Here is a 17,077-nt window from a genome sequence, read left to right as displayed (position 1 = left end):
AACATTTTAAAATTGGCTGTGCTATTCTTTGATTAAGAATTGAGGTTGACTTCGTAGGTACTATTTTCGAGAATAAATATCAAGACAGTGTTTTTTCTTTTTAAACGGCTTAACCGTCCAATATAATTTGATCTACAATTTCAAACAGTGACTACGAGTCCAGAGTTCAAAACGTACGTTTACAGCACAACATAAACAAATTAGTGAATACTTCACCCTAGTTTACCTAAATAGAATCTTAACTCTAGTTCCTTTGTAAATCGCTCGCTTCCATCCAACGATGGCGCATTTCCAATTATTCTTCATCTTGACACTCATTTGTGTTTCGAAAGCACAATCTGATGATTTGAGTCGCGTTGAATTCCTGAAAGGTTTTCTGCAACGCGAAGGAAGGTCATCGACTATTGTCTCGCATATGCAACTGAGTAAAAGTAAAGAATTAAGCACGTATTAAGTACTTAATTTCCTTTAGTTTATCTTCCACACACAATCAGACGACTGTACCGGTCTACATTTCAAATATATAAATATAATATAGGTATATTACCGTAAAATGGGGTGAGTAGGGTCAAAACTGAAATTTATTAACTCGATAACATTTTATTTTTACATATGAAAACTGAATGGTGTATATAATAAGTGTTCCGGACGTTTGTATTTTAGTTTTTATTTTGTTTTGGGTAGTTCCATTTCATAACTTTGACGATAAAGAGGAAAACCCACCTCACCCCGTAGTGCCTCGTATTTGGGGTGAGAGGGGTTTTCATACAAAGGTGATTTTGGAAGATTGTTGGATCGATTTTTTTTTATTATGCGTATTACTATAGCTCCATTTTAAATTGGAATACATTATTTTTGTAGCAGTAGCCCTAAAATCCCTTCTCACCCCCCTCTCAAACCTTCTCTCCCCATTCATAACCCACCTCTCCCCGCGAAACCTACTCACCCCGTTTTACGGTACCTATATTTTTTTTTATACTGAGACATAGGTAATTTATTTTCAGTAAATATACAAAAACATTAACCTATAAAACTTAAAAACTAAATCTAAAAATAAGTAAAACTAATCTTAATATAAATAACTAAAAACTTAACCTTAGGTATTATCTTTTATTAAGAAAAACTAAATATACCCCTGCGGCATGGTGCCGTAAATGCTGGCAGCATTTCCTCGCTGTAATTATAATAAAACTCGGTGTAATAAGTTAATTAGATTTGTTTCATTAATACATATGGTACGTGGCTTAGTTACACTGTAGCTCGTAGCAGGATTTTCCGGTTTATAGCAAAAAATAAGCGTAGAGTAAAAACTATGAAACTTCATGAAATGCCTTCCTGTAACAGCTATAATAGTACCAATTTCATTTCAATATTGTATTATATACCTATATGTATCTGCGTCAAATTAACCCTTTCAGTGCGCAGATGTGCCTGTAGCCGTAGCCTGTAGCAATCTTTTTTGGCTACCGTGAAAACCGAAATTCGCAAATTGCGGGAATCTTTCTTTTTTACTCCAATGAAGGCGTAATTAGAGTGACAGAGGAAGATGCCTGCAATTTGCGAACTTCGATTTTCGCGGTTATAGTCCAGGCTTTAATAGCGAAAACGTTCGCAACCGCATGAAGCAGCATAATTATGTCTAATACGTCATTAACACAGAAAAGACTTTTAAGTAAGTTGTTTTCCTCTTGCATTTCAGAAGAACATGTGCAAATGTGCAAAATGCTAGCTGCTGATCACAAACAATTTAAAATAGCCTCTAAAAATCAATATACGCTATCTAAGGATACTGATGATGTCGTTCACTTGGTCGACTTACACGGTAAATCTGCGCGGGACCTATTGTACAAGGTACCTAATTTAGTTTTCATTTCTCATACTCTGAAAATAGGTGAAAATGGCATTGGTTACTTGAACGAACTAATAATTTCGAGCCTTGGAAGTTTTACTTTCCCAGCAACACAGAACAGTGCCATGCAATTACCTAGCTATAGGTACTTATTCGTTTATAAATTGATTTGTCATATAATTTCCATTTCTATAATTTAAATCCCTATTCCATAAATAACGATCATTTTACCTAAATTGTTCAATAAAAGCTATCTACCTCAAGAAATACTACCTACGAAACTGTTTTAGTAAGTAGCTAACTAAATCTAATTAAGCTCAATTTCTAATCTATCAAGGCAATCAAGGATGAATCGATGAAGAGTCCCAGTCGATGGCTACTGTTTGCCAATAAGAATGATCCGAATAATGATCGCTACAATGATATAAACTCCATAGCAAATAATGATTACATTGATGAGAAACGAGCCATTGAAGATCAGTTCACTAACCTGTATATTAATATAAATACGGAGGTCTATGTTGCATTCCAACGAAGTAACTGCGTACTTTTATATTCAGGTAAGATTTCTGTATCTTTATAAAAATGAAAATTATAATTAAAATTAAAGAAAAAGAGCAAGATTTAAACTCGACCATCACTTTGTTTACACGCTTAGGAATAAAGGCGCGTGGCAAGTCGAGCAGCAGCGCAGCGTGCCGACGCGACGCTCGGGATACGCTTGTGTAGGGCTCTTAGCGTTAGCGATCGTAAATGTCGTGTCAAAACGAGATAAAAACCGTAACAAATTATTAAATCAGAATCGGCCTTTAGGGTGAAAGGGCCTGTATAAAAAGCCTACAACCAAACCTTAATTTCCTTCTTTGTAAATTGATTTCTGTTTAACCGTATACCTACTTATAGATAATTTTAATACATGCATTGAGTATTATAATGAGGTATAAGGTAATTATGTATTAATACTTACGTGAGTAAATTAATAGTAGTAATTGTAACTTTAGATTTCCATTGTGAACAAAACATACCCTATCACCCTAATCACTCTATGACTAATAATACCTAAACTTATTTTTTAATACCCACGGGTTATTTATAAAACACCAACTTCGCAATAAAGGGCTATAAAGCTATAATATATACTTTCCTCCACAGTATTAGAGATCTGTCACCTCTTTCCAGTGTATAAAATAAAAGCCCACCTCCCTTTGATATGGGAGGACCTCGGCGTGTGGACGCCGGCCGGCTTCGTCCGGCCGCGGCCGGCGCAGGCGGCGGTGCGGCGGCGCGACCTGCGCGGCGCGGATGTCGTAGTACCAACCGTTTTACTGCACAACCGAACTTTGGAAGACATGCCCGACTATCTGTAAGCCTAAAGACACTGCAGCAAATTAGAACAAGGCACCGAGTCTTCATTCCTCACCACTAAAGATCGGTTTTCCTAGGATAGCGGTGCCGTCATATAGCGGCCGTCTCCATACTAAATAATACAGCTAAATATTGGATGTCGTAGTATTTGTATGGAGACGGCCGCTATATGACGGCACCGCTATCCTAGGAAACCAGAGCATAACCGGCATCAAATATTGGCCTCTACTTATGTGAAGGTCTCGCAGCTCCCTCATTAATTGCAATTCCCTCAATTAATTGCGGGCTAGAACAAGCTTTTATTAATATTCGCTCCACGTGCGACTGTAGCGCCGCCCTAGTGGGTGTGGGAAATATTGCTTTAAGAAATAAATAAGTGATTGATTGACAGTTGGCAACTTGGCAACTAGGGCTTGCAATTCGAATATTCGAATTTGTCGAATATTCGACCTGTTTTGATATTCGAATATTCGGCCGCTCAGGTTTCGAATATTCGAATATTTTTTATTACTATAAAAAAATCTATGTCATCCGCTGTAGTTACAGTTTCTGTGTGTTTTACGGGTATTTACAGTGAATGAGGAACGGTAGGTACCCAAATACGAAGAAAATAATATTTTTACTGTATTCCTCTCGATAGACTTCGTGAATATTCAGTGAAACCTAACTCAATTTAAAAGAAAACGAAATCAAAAAGTATGTTATTTTTACGGTGCGTAAGTTTTAAGTTAAAGGGTCATTCTGCTTATTCAGTACAAGCGTACGTTAAGCGAATTTTTGAAGTCTAAACCTTGCCACTTATCGCAATTCTCAAATTTAATCATACCAAACCTGCCCAACTTGGTAATCTAACCATGCACCTTTAGCTGACGAATAATCCACCCAATACTCAACTAACTTTTTCCCTTAAATATTCCAATATTACTTATATAATTAGCCGACCATTAGGAATAATAACTTGCTAAAACAAATAAAGTCAATAAAGATTCAAAATACAATCTATATATATAAAATTGAAAAACCAGAACGGGATAAAAAACGAGGGAAGAAGCGAGATGGCGCCTTACAAATTTCTAAAAAAGTTTTTGACACGTTTCTCGAATACCACGCACGTATGATAAGAAAAAACTGTTTAAATCTATTATCTAAATATGAGAATAGAACTAGAGCATAAAAACTATCGCTTTCGATGCGTATTTAATTTACAATAAGCAAAAGAAATTTTCATAACAATCTTCATTTTACGATGATCGGCCATTTTCGGCAACTCTCGGTTGGTTTCGTTTCGGTGGTGCTACAGACAACATTATTTGATGTGGTGCTACAGACATACCAAATGATTTTGTTTGTCATGTTGGTATACAGTTATTGCGGCGTTTTATTACACGATTTACACGAAGTAAAATAAAAAGTGATGTCAACCTCAACCTTAGTCTGGGCTTACCATACGAGTGACTTATGCAATATATGACTTATCAATAATATCAATCAAATTAGTATTATCGTATGATTATCGTGTTAATAATTTGTATTTAATTGTTATACATTTCTTTTTGAGTTATATTATTCAGATTGACTTTTCACGGCTTCGGCAAACATTGCCATTCGTCCGGGGAACGGGCTGCCGAGATGGGCCAAAAATACAAAGTTGATAGCAATTAAGTTATTTAATATGAAGCCCATCAGTTTAAGGGATGGTGCCCGTAATAATGTGTGTATGATAATTATACTTTAATGACTTTACAGATATAACCAATTCGGGAACTGTTTTCTCGCGTAATACGATACGACTAGACCAGGTAGGATTTTTTCTTCATGCTGAACAGTCACCATCAGATATATCGGAGCGGCCGAGGTATTCACAAATATCTGAACAATGTAAATTATAATGTAGTTAAAGTGCATGTTCAGATATTTTTGAGCGACCTTGGTGGCTCCGGTATATATCTAATGGAGACTACAAATTCATGAAGCAAATGTACAGTCAGCATCAAATAAATAGTGAAGGCTAAAGTAGCCAAATATATCGTAATATAACTTTGTTGCATAGAAATAAGGATGTGTTCCGTTATAGTGGTGATGTATTTGGGCATTGGAGAGACCAAAGCGGCTAATCGCTCAGTGGCTCGGATACGAGAGAATGGGAGAGGATAGTGTCGTGAAGAGAGCGTACTTGGGACAACGAAATGGGAGACGCCCGATTGGACGTCCTACAGGTATCGCTGGAACGACGTAGTTGCTAAAGATCTGCTCAACCTCGGCCATGGCGACTGGCGAGAGCTATCGCAAGACCGGGAAACATGGCGTGATCTGGTGTCGGAGGCCAGGACTCACTTTGGGTCGTTGCGTCACCGTAGCCGTCGTAAGTAATGTCAATATCCAGACAAGGAAATGGGGACTACTTACGTTTGTATGAAAATACGATTTATGGGCGGTGGTTTTTGCAATTGGGCTTATAAAAATAAATAATAATTTTATGTTGAAACAAGTTTTAAATAAATACCTACGTAGATGAAAAAATACAATCTTGCCTTTTATCAAATCACATCATTTTTTGAGAAATTTGCGAATAAAGTTATCCAAATAACGGTTATAAATAAGAAGTCCCTATCACAGTTATAAACCCTGGCAGGGTTCAATACATCATAATATCGGTATCTAACTAAACATAAGACAAACTCTTTACTTCATTTACGCGAGCGGAGCTGCGGGCCCGTCTAGTGAAATTATAAAGGCCTTTTTACAGGAGTGATTACAAGTTAATTTAAATCGGAAAATAATTACCTACTAAAAAAAATATCTTGCATACCTAGGTGTTTGGATGGTTAAAGTTATATTATTTCACGCAACGACGCATTTATAATAACTTAAGTTATATCTAGAAATATTAAATACGTGTAATTTTGGCGTTTTACTTGTTTTTATAAATGTGGGCATCTTATAAATAGTAGGATGATAAAATCTAGTCAATTAAGTGGATTTCTGCCAAATATCCTTAGTTTTAGCAATATGTGAATAAAGCTTTTGAATAAAACGATAATAAACCGATTTCTCGTTCCTTTTTTTATTTTTTATAATATTCGAATAATTATTCGAATATTCGAATACGTCGTCAGAAAATGTCGAATATTCGAATATCTGAAAGTTTCGAATATTTGCAAGCCCTATTGGCAACTGAAGATGTCGCCCCACAAAAGTGCATAGGTATTTTACACCACGTCGCGTCGTGCGCTTGCGTCCCTTGTGTTTCCCCCACCACCAACTTCGCACATTTACTCACTTATACAAATAATTGCTCATAATATTCTTTCAGGCACCGGGAGCGAGACACAATAACTAAAGTAGTATACTATATGTGTACGCACCTCGTAGAGTGGGTAAATGGAACCAAGGTACTGAATGGGACTACCTCATGGGGCTACCTGCAACCGGATGGTCAGTGGGACGGAATCATCCGTGAAATGCAAGATGGACGGGCTGATATAGCAGGTTGCACATCTAATCACTACATAGTATAAAACAAAGTCGCTTCCCGCTGTCTGTCTGTCTGTCTGTCTGTATACTGTATGCTTAGGTCTTTAAAACTACGCAACGGATTTTGATGCAGATTTATTTAATAGATAGAGTGATTCAAGAGATTATGTTTATGTATAATTTGTTAACCCGTGCAAAGCCGGCGCGGGTTGCTAGTATTTATGTATTTTTATTCATATTTTAGTTATATTGTGGTCGTATTTTCTAACAAATAATATAATATATAATAATATAATATAATATTTGATATTTACCAGTCGCTTTTCGGTGAAGGAAAACATCGTGAGGAAACCGGACTAATCCTAATGCGGGCCTAGTTTACCCTCTGGGTTGGAAGGTCAGATGGCAGTCGCTTTCGTAAAACTAGTGCCCACGCCAATTACTGGGATTAGTTGCCAAGCGGACCCCAGGCTCCCATGAGCCGTGGCAAAATGCCGGGACAACGCGAGGAAGATGATGATTTTCTAACAAATAATGTGCTTAAACTCTCACAGGTTCCGGTATGATGGTACAAAAAGAACGTGTAAAATACTTGAACTACGTCCTGCCCCCTTCGAAGATTGAAGCTATGTTCGTGTTCAAGAAGCCGGCGCTTGCATCGGTGACTAACATCTACGTTCTACCTTTTGGTGTTGGTGTTTGGATTTCAACTGTAGTTCTCATTATTATATCAACCTCTACTTTATTTTTATCTTATTTTGGAGAGGATCGTATGGTAAGTTGTTTTGTTTAAATAAATATTATAAACTACCTAAACTCATAATAACTAAAGTAAGGAAGCTAAGCAAGAAGAATGTCGTACATTGACATTGATCCGCCATTTCCTATGGCTTTCATAATGCTGTCCCGCTCCCACAGTGGCATTGACTACAGGCATCATGAGCGGGACAGCAATATAATTACGCGCGTGCAATAGAGATAGGAAATAGCGGATCATTGCACGAAATTCTTCTTACTTTAAAAGATGTTATTTACAGAAGAATTACGACAAGTCATGGCTTCAAAAAATATCCGATGGATTTTTTGATACGCTGTGTTTAGTATTTCAACAAGGAACTGCAGCTGATCCGCTTTCTATAGCCAGTAAGTTAAATTTAACTAAAACTAAGATTGTTAACGTGTAAGCCATACTTTGGCCATAATATGTACTGTATGTACACACATAATACACAAAGAGAATATATATAACCACTATGATAATATTTGATACCTATAGCTGGGCAAGCAAATCTTGTCAGTAAAAAAGGCGCGAAATTCAAATTTTCTATGGCACGATATCCCTTCGCACCCATAGTTCGCACCTACATTTTTCAAATTTGCCGCCTTTTTCTACTGACAAGATCTGCTTGACCAGCTATAATTATTTTTAATATAGCTGGTCAACCAAATGTTGTCAGTAAAAAAAGGCGCGAAATTCAAATTTTCTATGGGACGATATCCCTTCGCGCCTATATTTTTCAAATTTGCCGCCTTTTTCTACTGTCAAGATCTGGCTGACCAAGTATAATTCTAATATTTCTTTTTATTAGGATATCCGTTTATGAAAAGACACTTCGTCGTTACGTTTTGGTTACGTTATTAAATAAAATACTACAATTTCCATTGCTACCAACATAACCACATTTATACTTGGTCAACCAGATCTTGACAGTAGAAAAAGGCGGCATATTTGAAAAATGTAGGCGCGAAGCGAAATCGTCCCATAGAAAATTTGAATTTCGCGCCTTTTTTTACTGACAAGATTTAATTGATCAGCTATAATTTGTTATTGGGCAAAAAAGTCGGAATCCGGTGTAAAGAAAAAATATTGACGCGCATGCGCTCTTCGTCAACATTGCCACATTACGAAAAAATCCGTAGATCTACAGTATTTAGACCGTGTGCCTACAGAATTGCCTTGGATCTACTGATCTACAGAAATTATTGTTGAATCTATGGAATATCAGACTAACCTTTAGACTATTATTACTAAAAGTTATACAAAAAAGTTATTTTTCTGCGAAACAACAGAGTGATGACAGCGGCACTGAATAAAACTTTTAGACTGCAAATGAAACTTTCCTCGGTTCTCCAAGTATTTCATATTTTGTCGCACTATAAGTATTAATAACTTTTGAAAACCTTGTAAGGTTCGGTCCGAACCGACCAGTCGGATTTGTTGACCAATAAATTACGGATTTTTAGTGTCGTCCTACCGATTTTTAAAAACTTAATCTGGCAACACTGTTCTCCACCCCCCACTAACCCCACTTCGGTTCCGCCATTACACGTTCTTTCTTTCGGTTGTCACTTTCGTGAGGAGTGGTTTATTCATCGACGATGTCGTAAGTTTCTTCATTTGTTTAAATACTATTAACAACTATTATGATTATTAGAACTTGTTTACTACTGAACTGAAACTGTAGTATTGTTAAATCAATCAATGTAGACTACAAATTACTGGCATGTATGAAACACGTTGGCGATATAACCTATAAAGTGTGTATGATCCGATGTTAACCTTATTTTAGGTCGAAAGTATCTCGTGATACGCTCTATGAGTGCGTCAACGCCGTGCTTCAGTCGTCAAAGGACAAGAAGCGCCGCTTCCTGGAGACAGTTGAAATCCAGATCGGTCTGAAGAACTATGACCCCCAAAAGGACAAGCGTTTCTCTGGCACCGTCAAGTACGTTGACCTGTACTAAACATTTTTGTGGTCGCCATGCGGCCACCAAAGTGGTTAAATACAGGGAGTTGGCTTTTTGCTGACGGGACTCTACCCAGAGTCTTTAAATATCGGGTAGGCGAGCTTCGGCTCTCCGACTAACTTAGGTTATAAAGGAGTGGTAAGCCTTCGATTACTTATTATTAACTAGTGAATTAATTTCTTGAGACCCTAATATCCGTTGGGCAATATTTACTGAACAATATGCCTCTACATCTGACAAAATTTTATAGGCTAATTTCACAGTTAGCCCTGTATTTAAAAAAGAACTAGATGAAACTAAATGATGACTAAAATTGCATGTATTATCTAATGAAAATACTTTGATGAAAAACTTTCTCTGATACTCCTAAATATTTTAATCAGATTTCTATACCTTTGTACTTGTCACTAAAGCAGTGATCAATTGCAGGCTAAAGTACATCCCACGCCCCAAGATGCAGGTGTGCATCCTGGGAGACCAGCAGCACTGCGACGAGGCCAAGAACTTGGATGTGCCGTGCATGGATGCCGAGGCTTTGAAGAAACTTAATAAGAACAAGAAGCTTGTCAAGAAACTAGCTAAGAAGTAAGTTGTATATCTATTGACCTAGACATGTCATCTATCCAAGCCGGAGATCCCTCCGGCCAAAAAAGAGCCATACGCATTTGTCCAGGCTTTGAGCTTTGCTTGGATACTGACAGATCTCCGGCCTGGGTAGATAGAGGGATGTTTTTTTTTGACAGCTCAATAGATGACAGTTTAAGAGCCACCTCCACACTAGCTTCTCCCGAGCGCTAGCGCCTAGTCAACTCTATGGCAGCTGCTTAACGCAACGTTGGTGCAACTGCACAGCGATGCAATTTTCCATAGTGTTGACTATACGCTGTCAATAATATTTTCATACCATTTAAGAGTAAGATTTTATTTCATGTTGTATGTCACTTGTAACAGATTTTAATATTTCCTTCAACTTATTTCCAGATACGATGCTTTCCTGGCATCAGAATCCCTGATCAAACAGATCCCGCGTCTGCTGGGCCCCGGTCTGAACAAGGCTGGCAAGTTCCCTGGTCTGCTCTCCCACCAGGAGTCCATGACGCAGAAGATTGATGAGGTCAAGGCCACCATCAAGTTCCAGATGAAGAAGGTAATCTTTTTGCTAGTTCTGTTAAAGTGATGTATAAGTTAGAGTGTGATAAAATAGAAGACGTCCATCATGTGTTGATGGAATTTGTCTGCAACGAGGCGCTGAGGAGTGACATGACATTTATCAAAACTACCAACTTAGGGAGTTGCAACGTCGTCCTGGCATCGCCTCTATCGGACGAGGCCAGGATGATGTGCAACCTATACTTAAAAATAATGTAGTGGTGTAAGTAATGCTACGCTTCTACATTATTACTTGATCTCACTACAGGGGTGACATAGTCACTTAGTTTGGTTATGCCACTTTTATCCCAAGTTTTTCAAAATTTTTACACCTTTGTTAAAAGAGTTAGTCGCAGTTCATAACAATTAGAAAATAGGACTACAAATAAGTCGATATGATGTTCAAAATTGCATGTATTATCTAATGAAAATACTTTGATGACCAACTTTCACTGATCATTCATTCTAATCATCCACCTGTCAATACTACCAAATGGAATACTGAATGAATCCATCCTTTTCCAGGTACTGTGTCTATCTGTGGCAGTCGGCCATGTGGACATGACCCCGGACGAGCTTGCACAGAATGTGCATCTGTCCATTAACTTCCTCGTGTCTCTGCTCAAGAAGCACTGGCAGAACGTGCGCTCGCTGCACATGAAATCCACCATGGGCCCGCCCCAGAGATTGTACTAAGCTATAATATACTGGACTACTAAATATCTTGTTTTTTTAACTACCTTATTGACCATTTGTTTTTTAAATTTTACCACTGCACTGCCGTCTCCTATCATAATTTTTAGTAAAACAAACAAATTGTTACTGGATACAGCTGGAATCAAAAAATAAATAATGGCATAGTTTCCTCTTACGCGGATTCACGTTCGTACGAAATAAATACGTTTTCGTAAATATATTACAATTTTGAGACAATAAATGCAAAATAAGTAAGGAATGCTGCAATGCATAGAACTAGATTTTTGGGTAATGCTGATGACAAACTAGGTAGGTATAAGTATTATCTACAATTTCTAAAACTACGTCGTTTTACATGTGTAAGTTTAGGAAAATCGTCAATATTCCACCAACAGGCCGGCAGATACTATTGCTGGGACTGATGGCGTTCATGTTTCTGTACACGGCGTACTCCGCCAACGTGGTGGCGCTGCTGCAGTCGCCCACCAACGACATCAACAGCATCGAGACTCTGCTGACGTCTCCTGTGGCGTGTGGCTCGCAGGACGTCGTGTATGCGTGGCAGATGTTCGAGGTAAAATATAAGCCGTATACGGTTGTGTATGGCTGTGCAGAACTATGGCAGGCATAGGAGACATGTCAAATCTATGAAATTTGAGATGTTCGGGGTAAAATTACTCGCAAGTGTCACAACCGTATTGGCTGCGTGCAAGACTGGCACCACTCTGGCGACTAGGTATATAGCCTCCTGAGACCCCACGTACATTTCGAAACGCAACAACAGTTTCTGGGTCCACTGGATAGATGAAAATTCACTTTGCCACGTACGTCCACATCAGTACAAAATACAAGTGTCAGCTGCCCAGAGTCTGATGCGCTTCAGAAATATATGTTAATTTACTCCAATGACCTGTAAAAAAGTTGTTATACAATGCTCTAAATAAATAACTAGGTACCAACGAGTAGGTAGAGATAACACTGATTTAAACTTTCACGATTTTTACACATTATTAAATTGTACACCGGGACTTAATCGCGTATCTAAGTTTTAAGATTTACCTCCGTCGTTTCGAGGACGGCGTTGTCCCCGTTGTTTCGGAGAAGACTCCGAGACCACGATCGACTCTGGTACAATTTAATAATACATGAGTAATTATCAATTTACGTTATTTTTCAGCACGAGTCACGTCCAATTCATCGTCTTCTAGCAGATCGTAAAATTAATTCGCAGGGGAAAAAAGGTTTCCTCAGTGTTGAAGATGGCATACGCAAAGTTAGAGAGGTAGGTATCCACTTCAACACGCTGCTCCGGTGTGCGAACGGGATATTGCTATGAACAGTATGAACTGGTATAGCGATAGCGCTGTCTCGGTCACACGTGCGTATCCGCATCAAGGGACTATACTATATCTAGGGATTGCAAATATTCGAAACTTTCAGATATTCGAATATTCGACTTTTTCTGACGACGTATTCGAATATTCGAATAATTATTCGAATATTATAAATAATAAGAAAAGGAACGAGAAATCGGTTTATTATCGTTTTATTCAAAAGCTATTTTCACATATTGCTAAAACTAATGATATTTGGCCGAAATCCACTTAATTGACTAGATTTTATCATCCTACTATAAGATGCCCACATTTATAAAAAGTATAACGCCAAAATTTGACGTATTTAATATTTCGAGTAAAACTTATAATAAATGCGTCGTTGCGTGAAATAATATAACATTAACCATCCAAACACCTAAGAGGTATGCAAGATATTTTTTTAGTAGGTACCTAGGTAATTATTTTCCGATATAAATTAACTTGTAGTCACTCAGAAGCCTGTAAAAAGGCTTTTAATTCCATTGTATTTTGAATCTTTATTATTTGTTTTGGTAAGTTTTTATTCCTAATGGCTAATTATATAATATTGGAATATTTAAGGGAAAAGTTAGTTGACTACTGGGTGGATTATTCGTTAGCTAAAGGTGCATGGTTAGATTACCAAGTTGGGCAGGTTTGGTATGATCAAATTTGAGAATTGCGATAAGTGGCCAGGTTTAGACTTCAAAAATTCGCTTAACGTACGCTTATAGGATAAACAGAATGACCCTTTAACATAAAACTTACGCACCGTAAAAGTAACATACTTTTTGATTTCGTTTTCTTTTAAATTGGGTTAGGTTTCACTGTATTCACGAAGTCTATCGAGAGGAATACAGTAAAAATATTATTTCCTACGTATTTGGGTACCTACCGTTCCTCATTTACTGTAAATACCCGAAAAACACACAGAAACTGTAACTACAGCGGATGACATAGTTTTTTTATAGTAATAAAAAATATTCGAATATTCGAATCCTGAGCGGCCGAATATTCGAATATCAAAACAGGTCGAATATTCGACAAATTCGAATATTCGAATATTCGAATTGCAAGCCCTAACTATATCCCAAGTACAGAAAGTGAGAATAAGTACTATACTATGACTCAACTACTCACCCAGCCTACTTATATGTGGCAATGTAGTGTAGGGACGCCCGGCCGGAAGCAGGCGGGCTGTCGATCACGTGTCGCGTTCGGGTCTATTGTTTCCCAAATAGTTTTAAGCCATAATGTATGGTTTGTCCAAATTTTCCTTAGTCATAATTCATTTGGTTCAGAAACGCGTCACTTTTCAGGATTGCCATAAAACAAACCTAACCTAACCTAAACTAACGAAAATCCTGAAATGTTAACGATTTCAGTTTTATGACTAATGATAAAATGACAAACAATACATTATGACCCCGTTGCGTTCCATCAGCCCTATATACCAGCGATACCTACGTAATCATTCGTGTATATTCAGGGCATGTTCGCGTTCCACGTAGAAAAGACGGCAGGCTTCGACCAGATCCAGAAGACGTTCCTAGAGGACGAGAAGTGCAACCTGGGCTTCATCAAGTACATGTCCAATACGTCACCCTTCGTGGCCTTCTCGCAGATCACGCCTATCAAGGAGATGCTTAGGATCGGGTAGGTTATTTTCTAATAGCGTTAAAAAATGCCGATTACCCACTACAGAGGGCGCTAGAAACAGGTTCCATCTCTATACTCTGGCGGTGCGTTTTCCAGTATATCGATTTTTAGGGTAGGATACATGCAATAAGTTTGTAGCAACTTATGTTTTTCTTTGTTGTCGTGAACTTCAAGTTCTTAATTTTTTCAAAAAAACCTGGAAGCCGTTAGCCAAACCCGCCATAGTTGAAACCTACATGATTGCAGCGCCATCTACTTTGGGCTTTGCGCACTTATCCACTCCTCATAGGACACCGTAAAATTTGGATTTTGGACTGAGGTCCTACAAAACATTTACTTGATTTACTCGTTCATTTCATTCTTGAAAATATTTACGTAAGACTTGAGAGACCCAACGACTATCAGGAACGCTAGAGTACGCGAAATGTATTGCACGTTTTAGTCACGTTTCCGATCTAGGCATTCGGTTAAGTCGTGGCTCTTTAGGGCAGACAGGACACTCAAAAAATATACTGTATATTTTTTGAGTGTCCTGTCTGCCCTAAACACTCCTAGACTAAAAAAAATCTTCTGTACTGCAGTGCTAACCGCATAATGGAAGTGGGAGTGCAGAGCCGCTCGGCGCGGCGCCTAGTTCCAGAGCGTCCCCGCTGCGGCGCTAGTGCTGCCATGTTCAACGCGGTACGACTGAGCGACGTTGCGCCCGCCTTCCGCGTACTGCTGGCAATTTATGCATTGACGCTGCCGATACTTGGACTGGAGATATTGGTTAAGCGACGAGGTAAAATCCCGAGGCATAGTGTGCCGCATCTGTGGTGAACGACTAGGCCTGCAGGGGTTTGTAGGTATATACACTGGCGTTCAAAACTGCATGGACATGTTTCAACCGTAATATTAAGGCATTACGGTCGAGATCTATCCATGCACTTTTGAACGCCACTGTACAGCGGTACTGAGGCCACTCGTATGTTGGCATGTGTTTAACATTGATCCCGGGCCGGACACCTCGCTGGAGCGTCCACTCGGTTTGCAATGGTTAATTGTATAACGTCACAATTAACCATTACAAATTGAACCGTAAACGACGGTAACACGTCCGTTACGGTTTACGGTTCAATTTATACTGGTTAATGGTCAGTTGAAATTAACGTTCGGCCAACCCTGACTGTATTACTTACCCATTCTAGAGTTATTAGTTTGGCGACGAGGTAAAAGATCTGATCCACTAGAATGGCTAATTTTAAATTTTAAAATAAACCTTGCTCTGCCATCTTCACTAAATGGCGATGCGAGTCGATAGAAAATCGAACCACACATACAAAAAAAGGTCACGGCCTACCTCAGCTAAATTATGTTTATGTTTTCAGAAATGAAAAGAGTAAACTGCGTCTCGGACACCGCAACCGAAGAAATCACCGAAAATATAATAATCTAAGATGAAATATCTAAGTATAAGTAATAAGACACCGTGTAATTGAAATATGTATATTTTGATACCGTACTTGTATGTTAATAGAAAAATCTCCGAAATACTGACACTTAACAAGGCTAGAGCTATAAATGGTCGACGGTACACACATGTCATATGCTACTCAGATACTCTTACACTCATAGGAACATTTGCACCTTAGCCTAACCTAACTATTGCCTTATTCACATAGATAAGAACATGCACAAAATGGGCCAATAAAACGTATGTTGTACCTGTTTGACAGCTAGATGGCGCTGTAGTATCAAAGATTCAATGTTTGTACAGTCAGGAACAGAAGTTGCTAAGCGGGCGAGGTGTTCAAAATTACCTTGACAAGCTCTTATTCTCTTAACAATAAAGTCGCGTCAAGATCATTTTGAACACCTCGCCCGCTCAGCAACTTCTGCTGCTGACTGTATTAGATGTGTAAAAGTCTAAGAGACATTAGTAAGTCACTCGCGGCTGTCATAAGTTGACACCGTCGACACCATCTAGTTAAGCTGTCAACCCAGACTACACACAGCTGCAAAAGTGCATACTTACTCACTTTATAAATGGAATTAATTTATAGAGTGGGTACGCACTTTTGCAGTATGCTGTATATATTTACACCACTTTATGCGTCTTCTCACTTCTTTTTTCTATGCTAAAGCATAAGACAGAATATAAAGGTCAACTCATGAACTTTAGGGCTAGGAAAATATTTACATTTTAATAATACATTCATAAATAAACTTCATAATGTATAGTATCCGGCGATAAATATTGCACATCGGAATTCCGGTTTCGTAGAGCGTTGTCTCTTTCTCTCTCGTTGTCTCCAATATTCTCTTTCTAAAGACCGATGTGCAATATTTATCGCCGGGTACTGTGTCTATATTGTTTATTAAACTGAACAAAGGAAAGGCGACTCTATAAAATAAGACATTAGGTTGACATTGCCTAAAACGTTTATGTAGATGGGGTATGAACTTTGGAAGCATATCTTTTATAAAATCTGTATCAATACCTCTCCTGCTAACATATAAATTATCAGTCTCTTTTCAGAAACCATATATATTGCTTAAGTGCGAAAGAGATGGCTAAATGGAGTGCAACTGAAATATATATATATGTACTTGATTCGCTCTTTCAACAGCCAAGTAACTTACTGATTATACAGTTTGATAACTTACAATTCACTCTTAAAGTTACTTTAAACTATCTATTAATAGCTTTACATTAAATCACATTAATTTTTAAATTTTAGATAAAGACATTGTTAAATTTTGATTAAGAATACAGTAGGCAACAAATTTTAATGAAAATATG

The 17,077-nt window shown here is 38.1% G+C and overlaps 2 protein-coding genes across 2 annotated transcripts; both read left to right on the top strand.

Annotated features, from left to right (window-relative positions):
• Positions 1–111: 111 nt before the first annotated feature.
• Positions 112–15,114, top strand: LOC134657162 (glutamate receptor 3-like). The gene is made up of 11 exons (XM_063512715.1): positions 112–431; positions 1,700–1,851; positions 2,187–2,409; positions 3,029–3,212; positions 6,528–6,703; positions 7,243–7,463; positions 7,726–7,831; positions 11,677–11,855; positions 12,459–12,563; positions 14,126–14,292; positions 14,877–15,114. Exons 1-11 carry the CDS (start codon positions 281–283, stop codon positions 15,112–15,114), a joined length of 1,902 nt encoding a protein of 633 aa, XP_063368785.1. The 5' UTR covers positions 112–280.
• LOC134656852 (large ribosomal subunit protein uL1) lies at positions 8,992–11,305 on the top strand. Its single transcript, XM_063512377.1, has 5 exons — positions 8,992–9,072; positions 9,259–9,414; positions 9,866–10,021; positions 10,418–10,583; positions 11,111–11,305. The coding sequence occupies exons 1-5, from the start codon at positions 9,068–9,070 to the stop codon at positions 11,279–11,281; spliced, it is 654 nt and encodes a 217-aa protein (XP_063368447.1). The 5' UTR covers positions 8,992–9,067; the 3' UTR covers positions 11,282–11,305.
• Positions 15,115–17,077: the final 1,963 nt, after the last annotated feature.

Source organism: Cydia amplana, chromosome 19 (assembly GCF_948474715.1).
Source record: "Cydia amplana chromosome 19, ilCydAmpl1.1, whole genome shotgun sequence".
In the NCBI taxonomy this organism is placed as follows: domain Eukaryota; kingdom Metazoa; phylum Arthropoda; class Insecta; order Lepidoptera; family Tortricidae; genus Cydia; species Cydia amplana.
The sequence above is the reverse complement of the archived record's forward strand: the minus strand, read 5'-3'. Positions and strand labels throughout refer to the sequence as shown.

Bases quoted from the DNA above. Each gene is read 5' to 3' on its own strand.
- LOC134657162 (XM_063512715.1), top strand. From the start codon at position 281: ATGGCGCATTTCCAATTATTCTTCATCTTGACACTCATTTGTGTTTCG. The intron at 3,213-6,527 runs GTAAGCCTAAAG...ATATTCTTTCAG, and splicing joins GAAGACATGCCCGACTATCT to GCACCGGGAGCGAGACACAA. The intron at 7,832-11,676 runs GTAAGTTAAATT...TTCCACCAACAG, and splicing joins TGATCCGCTTTCTATAGCCA to GCCGGCAGATACTATTGCTG.
- LOC134656852 (XM_063512377.1), top strand. The intron at 9,415-9,865 runs GTACGTTGACCT...GATCAATTGCAG, and splicing joins CGTTTCTCTGGCACCGTCAA to GCTAAAGTACATCCCACGCC. The intron at 10,584-11,110 runs GTAATCTTTTTG...ATCCTTTTCCAG, and splicing joins TCAAGTTCCAGATGAAGAAG to GTACTGTGTCTATCTGTGGC.